Raw genomic sequence first — 6,543 nt, forward strand, 5'->3', positions numbered from 1 at the left:
TGGCTTGGTGCGAGTAGCAGGAACGGGCTGGACCAGGCTGACGACGCGCACCCCTGGCTTGGCGCGTGAGGCAGGAACGGACCGGACCTGGCTGACGATGCGCCCCCTTGGCTTGGTGCGTGGAGCAGCGACGGGCCGGACCTGGCTGACGACTCGCACCCCGGGCTTGGTGCGAGTAGCAGGAACGGGCTGAACCAGGCTGACGACTCGTACCCCTGGCTTGGTGCGAGTAGCAGGAACTGGCCGGGCCGAGCTGGCGACGCACACCGTAGGCTTTGTGCGTGGAGCAGGGACAGGCCGGGCTGGGCTGGCGACGCACACCGTAGGCTTTGTGCGTGGAGCAGGGACAGGCCGGGCTGGGCTGGCGACGCACACCGTAGGCTTTGTGCGTGGAGCAGGGACAGGCCGGGCTGGGCTGGCGACGCACACCGTAGGCTTTGTGCGTGGAGCAGGGACAGGCCGGGCTGGGCTGGCGACGCACACCGTAGGCTTTGTGCGTGGAGCAGGGACAGGCCGGGCTGGGCTGGCGACGCACACCGTAGGCTTTGTGCGTGGAGCAGGGACAGGCCGGGCTGGGCTGGCGACGCACACCACTGACTTGGTGGGAATGGCAGGAACAGGCCGGGCTGGGCTGACGACGCGCACCACTGCCTTGGTGGGAATGGCAGGAACAGGCCGGACCGTACTGGGGACACACACCACTGGCCCCACGCAGGGATCAGGAACGGGCCGGACCGGACTGGTAACACACCCCAGTACCTCTCGCCGTGCCTCCACACTTTCCCTCTCCTCTGTGCCCAGTGGCCCCCCTAACCTGGCGGCCTTCTCTGCCAACGCTTTGCACCGCTCTAACCCGTACACCTGCTGCCCCAACGTCGTGAGCCCCCCCCTAAAAATTTCCTGGGGGTCTCTCCTCCCCGTGGCCAAGGCCTCTCTCCCTCTTGCCAAACTCGCAATCATCTCCTCCCACGTCCATCCTCTCTCCTCGTCACGCTGCTTGATCCAGTCGAGGTTGCCACGGAGATCTGCCAGCGATGGCTCCTGAACACGCTGCTTGGTCTGGTTAAGGTGTGTTGTTCTGTCATCTTGTGAGGTGGATGTGGGGTGAATTCAGGCGCAGGACACCGAAGCTAAGTCCAAAAGTTTAATAAAGACAGATCCCAAAAACAAGGCACGGCCTCTAAAACAAAGGAGGCGGAATAATGCCCAATTACGCAAAACATGCGTAAAATACACAGAACACAAAACCCTACAAGAAAACACACATGACAGGCGAAATATCTTCTTTAATAAATGAAACACGATCAAAACAAACAAAGGCGATAACGTGACAGTACACGGTGAAACTAAACTACCTCGAAACAAGAACCCACAAACACAAAGTGAAAACAGAGTTTAAATATGGCTCCCAATCAGAGACAACCAGCGAACAGCTGACACGCGTTGCCTCTGATTGGGAGTCAATTAAGCCAACCCAGAAAACAACAACCTAGAACACCCAACATAGAAATAACCCACACAGAACGAACACACTCTGGCTCAACATAAAGAGTCCCGGAGCCAGAGCGTGACATGCTGTTTATGAAATAGGTGCCAGCATCATTCTTGATAAACAGCTAATGACCTGGCTCAGTCTCAGTAAGTGGAATTAATAACATGGAAAAACTGCCCTGTTCATCCCTTTGGCACATTGAGTGCAACCCTCAGGAGACTGTATTGATTGCCAGTTAAGGTCATTTGTATACCATGGTCCTCTTCATCAACAGGATCTGCCACAACTAAAGGATTAAAGATCATCATTCAGATAAAAAAAATCTGTTCTATCACACAATGTTATACTCCTGTGGGAAAAGATACAGTGCCTTGCAAAAGTATTTATCCCCCTTGGCGTTTCTCCTATTGTGTTGCATTACAACCTGTAATTTAAATGGGTTTTGATTTGGATTTCATGTAATGGACATACACAAAATAGTCCAAATTGGTGAAGTGAAATGAAAAAAATACAGGGAAATTCTTGAGGGAAATCTGTTTCAGTTTTCCATAGATTTGAGACTGGGACGGAGGTTCACCTTCCCGCAGGACAGTGACCCTAAGCATACTGCTAAAGCAACACTTGAGTGGTTTAAGGGGAAACATTTAAATGTCTTGGAATGGCCTAGTCAAAGCCCAAACCTCAATCCAATTGAGAATCTGTGGTATGACTTAAAGACTGCTGTACACCAGCAAAACCCATCCAACTTGAAGGAGCTGGAGCATCTTCAAAGTGGTAGGCATGTTGTGTAAATCAAATGATACAAACCCCCCAATAATCCATTTTAATTCCAGGATGTAAGGCAACAAAATAGGAAAAATGCCAAAGGGGGTGAATACTTTCGCAAGCCACTGTATTGTGCCGAATACATTACGTTGTTACAGGTGTCAAGCTTATGGGCATGTGACAGCAGTGTGTAGGAGGGAGGTGTGAGAAATGTGCAGAAGGGCATGAGACAAAGGAATGTGTAGCATTGGGGCAAGTAGTGGTATGTGTTAATTGTAGGGGTGCCCATGGGGCTGGGGATCAGAAATGTCCAGTGCGAGAGAGGCAGTTTGAGGTTTCCAGGGTTAGAGTAGTGCAGAGGTTGTCGTTTGCTTAGGCGGTGAAGAAAGTAGAGGAAGATGGGTCAAGGGGGAGAGATTCTGAGAGTAGTGGGGTGAGTAGTAGAGATGTACCAGTACAGAGGGATAGGCCAACAAGTGATATGTTTCAGTTGGATTGGATTTTTAGCATTTATAGCAATGGTTATCAACTGTACTGCAGGGATGGAATGTAAGTCACAGAAAATTGAGGTTGTGGTGGCAGCTGCAGAGTTATTTGGGTTTGCGAGACAAGAGTTACATGGTGTTAAGTGGTGGTGTCCCATCCTTTCAGGCTGTTGGCCTGAGGTAGGATTAAATATATTTAAATAGTGGAGTAGGGTGGTGGGTTTTTAGTGAGTGTAGGGTTAGATGAAAGAGTATATGTTGATTCATTTATTTTATGATTATTTATTTCAAGTATAAGGGAGTTATACTCCAGTCTAGTAGGTGGCGGTAATGCAACATTTATTGGATGCCAACCGCCGTTAAACCTCATCGAAGAAGATACCATAGTAGTAGAAGAAGAACCATGCCTCCTCTTCCACAAGTGCGACTATAGCTAGCTAGTTACGGTAGCGCCAGCTGGAGCAGTAGTCATGGATCCAAGCACCACTATTCTCCGGGTGAAAAGAAAGAGAGGAACCGACCCTGCCGATGCTTTGCTGCTTGCCTGTAAACGTATTCGACCGGAGACCACATCCCAGACCGCTGGGGAAACTGTGCCTGAGCCCGATGATACAGAGGTTGAGAATTCAGTCTTCAAACTCGTGGCGACCGTAGCATCACAGGTATGGGCCGCTGTCAAACCACGGTGTCTCGTGGGCGCTGGACACAATCGGCTGGTGCTGTGCAAGACACTCAAGTCTGCTGTTTTTGTTTAGCTAGCGTCTTTGATGTTTAGCTAACTAACTGTAGTTAGCTTATCAGCTGGTTAACGAACGTTATGTTTATTGCTAGTTAGCTATCTAAATTAGATTTTCTATCCAGCCCAAGTCATCCTTACTTAGCTAACTGGCTAGTTCGCTTTGTGTTGATTAGCAAGCAAGCTAGCTAGCTAACAACCGAGATAGTTAGGTAGCTATCGTTAGCAAACTAGCCAGCCAGCCTACGTTCTCGCTAACTACGTTAACTTCACAGCACCATTATCTGGTGTACCTGCCTTTTGCACACCTGCCCTTTCAAGACCGTGGGACAATATTTATTTGTATAGTTAGCTAGCTATGTGGAGATAATCCTTCGCATCACCTGTTGTTTGGGTAGAAAATAACTTGGTTGGCATTTGAGTTGTGTGGTGATGGTCCTGAAATTCAGTCATAGCTAGGTTGCTAGTTTCCATAACCTATTTCTTCTACATTGTTTTATTTTCAATCTTAATGTATTCTTAGCACTCAAACAGTTCTGGTAGCTAAGTTAATTTAGTGAACCATTCATGTAATGCACTGCAAGTCTTATTAGTCTCAACCCTCTTTGTTAGGATAACTGCTTCCCTACACTGTCACTATTCTCAGGATGCCCCAGTCCAGACACAGGTTCGTGAAGCACTGGCCCGCCCCCGCATGGCCCACGCCCAGCGCCCCTCCGCAGGCAGCTCCCAGAGGATTGTGGGAGATCTGCGGAGCGCTAAGTGGAACACAAGGCGGGAGGAGCGATACAGGATCCTCTCCAGCCATCGAGCAGGGCTGCCTGCGGAACAGCCCCTCTCAACGCAGCCAGAGCCCACAGAGGAGGAGCCAGGCAAAAATGCCTGGAGCCTGGGTGAATATCAGGTGTTTGACATCATCCAGGAAGATGGGGACCAGGACAAAGCTCCTAGTAAGGTAAGTGTGAGCTGGGCTCCCCTAAGGTTTAGCTAGAGCTGGGGAAACTTTCTTAAAACCAGGATGTCCTATGTAAACGTGTCAGTGCCCACAGTTCCCATATGATGAATTCAGTTGAGCCAGATTATAGCCTACCTGCCACTGACACATAGGCCTAGTATTTGGATGGCTAGAATGTTATGCTTATTGTGACTGCCCTCTGTTTCCCAGTTGCTGAACCCTGACCCAGAGACTATCCTGTGTAACTCGATGAAGATGATCCGTGAGAAGCTGAGTGTGTCTGGAGCGGGTCTGGGTGTTGAGCATCGTCAACGGGAGGACGACTACGTGTATGACCTTTACTACCAGGAAACAGTCACTGCAGGCTGGATCCAGGACATCCTGTCCGTCAGGCCCTACTCAGACGAGGGAGAGTTGGTAAGGTTCAGAACACAATACTGCAATGCACATGCATGATACAAGTATGAACATTCATAGCCATGCAGATAACTTAGCCTAACACATAGACCAATCTCAATTGTACCTGCTTAATTGATTTGGTAAACTGCTGTGGTGTCTGACTAATCTTGTCCACCAGCCGGCTCTTTCTCTTTCAAACGGTCTGGTTTCACAGTGCCTCAGAAAGGGACTTTAATAGAGCCTATGGCAGGACCGGGAAGAAGTCCAGCTGAATTTATTGGCTGATCTGTCATCACCATCTAGCATAACCCTCAGAACCTCCCCTCTACATTGGGGATTTCAAAGCGCAAGCGATTTAGGCTAAACAAGGAAGTGAGCTCGTGAAATCGGAAAATGTGTATCTTAGAACTAGTTTTCAAACTTTATATGCCCAAACTCAATCAATTGGGCTTCCCAAAAAAGTGCTGTGATAACTTTTTTTTATTCTAATACAGCTGTAACAGGCTCTCTCGCCTCGATTTTAACCCACACCACTTTCAATTCAAGTCCCACTGTTTCCCAGTGTTTCCAGGCTCTAAATGCCGAAGCAATTGAGCCTGGGACGAGGTTAGTATCTGAATAACATAAAATGGTGCAGGAGGAATAACCTTGATGTCTTGGTTTTCCAGGTGCCTGACTTGGTGGTGAATGAGGAAGAAGTGTATGAGGACGAGGATGATGAGAATGAAGAGGGGAACTGGAGGAATGACTACCCAGATGAAGACGGTGAGGATGGCAGCGACAGAGAGGAGCGCTATGGAGGTAGGCTAGTACAAAGTTCACTAAAGCGTCACACAATGATTATCAAAGCTCCCATAGTAAGCGTAGTTGCGTTACTAGTTCCTCTCTAAACCTAATTTTGCCATTCTCATCCTGAAGGGTACTGGGAAGAGGAGCACTCGTACAGTCGGAGATCCTGGGACCGGTACCAGAGCGAGGTGATGCAGGAGTTAGATGACGACAAGGATGACTCTGACTGATCTCCAACTTCAAGCACTGGTGGATGTGTTTGAGTGTCCTTTTTTACTGTGCAATTGTTGGTGTGATTTTGTGTGAGTGTTCAAAGTGAATGGTGGTAGATGTGTTGCACATAACTGGTATGCTTTGTGTGCTTCTTGTTAAACTTGTTTGTTGGTGAGATGGTTTGGACTGCGTTTGCATTTTGTGCATGGTAGTATGTACGTGTAAGCGTATGGTAGTGATTGTGCATCTGAAAGTGTGGAGCGTTTTGTGTGTTACAATATGTTTGGGTCTACATTCCCTGTCACATGGAGATTGTACTCTTGATGTGTGAGAGATGTTTGATGAAAGATTAACTCAGAATCCCTTTTGTAAATATGTAGATGTGTATAAAATAAAGCTTTCAAAATAAATGTAAAACTGCCAAAGAAATTATGTGCATTATTGCTGTAATGAATAGAAACATACTGCAAACTGGTTTAAAGTTTTATTGATAAACGACACAATAAATTAGATAAAACTATCAATAACCAATCTTCCATGGGGCATTTCATGAAGTTAGCAGGCAAACCAATGACAGAGCCAACTGTCATTCCTCAAATATGTACACTGAACAAGTTCAGTGTATTTCATATTCACTGAATAACTTCTTATAGTGGCTTCATTCAATATTGTCCCAGGAGATCCTATGCATGGCTGCTGCCCCAATAGG

General features: G+C 47.8%; 1 protein-coding gene across 1 annotated transcript; it reads left to right on the forward strand.

Annotated features, from left to right (window-relative positions):
• The first annotated feature begins 3,150 nt into the window (after positions 1–3,150).
• LOC121582312 (probable RNA polymerase II nuclear localization protein SLC7A6OS) lies at positions 3,151–6,263 on the forward strand. Its single transcript, XM_041898030.2, has 5 exons — positions 3,151–3,404; positions 4,125–4,433; positions 4,644–4,850; positions 5,501–5,633; positions 5,751–6,263. Exons 1-5 carry the CDS (start codon positions 3,213–3,215, stop codon positions 5,849–5,851), a joined length of 942 nt encoding a protein of 313 aa, XP_041753964.1. The 5' UTR covers positions 3,151–3,212; the 3' UTR covers positions 5,852–6,263.
• The last annotated feature ends 280 nt before the right edge of the window (positions 6,264–6,543 follow it).

This window comes from Coregonus clupeaformis, unplaced genomic scaffold (assembly GCF_020615455.1).
Source record: "Coregonus clupeaformis isolate EN_2021a unplaced genomic scaffold, ASM2061545v1 scaf1497, whole genome shotgun sequence".
Lineage (NCBI taxonomy): Eukaryota > Metazoa > Chordata > Actinopteri > Salmoniformes > Salmonidae > Coregonus > Coregonus clupeaformis.

Coding starts and splice junctions, on each gene's coding strand:
- LOC121582312 (XM_041898030.2), top strand. CDS start 3,213: ATGGATCCAAGCACCACTATTCTCCGGGTGAAAAGAAAGAGAGGAACC. Junction 4,851..5,500: donor ACTCAGACGAGGGAGAGTTG/GTAAGGTTCAGA, acceptor TTGGTTTTCCAG/GTGCCTGACTTGGTGGTGAA. Junction 5,634..5,750: donor CAGAGAGGAGCGCTATGGAG/GTAGGCTAGTAC, acceptor CTCATCCTGAAG/GGTACTGGGAAGAGGAGCAC.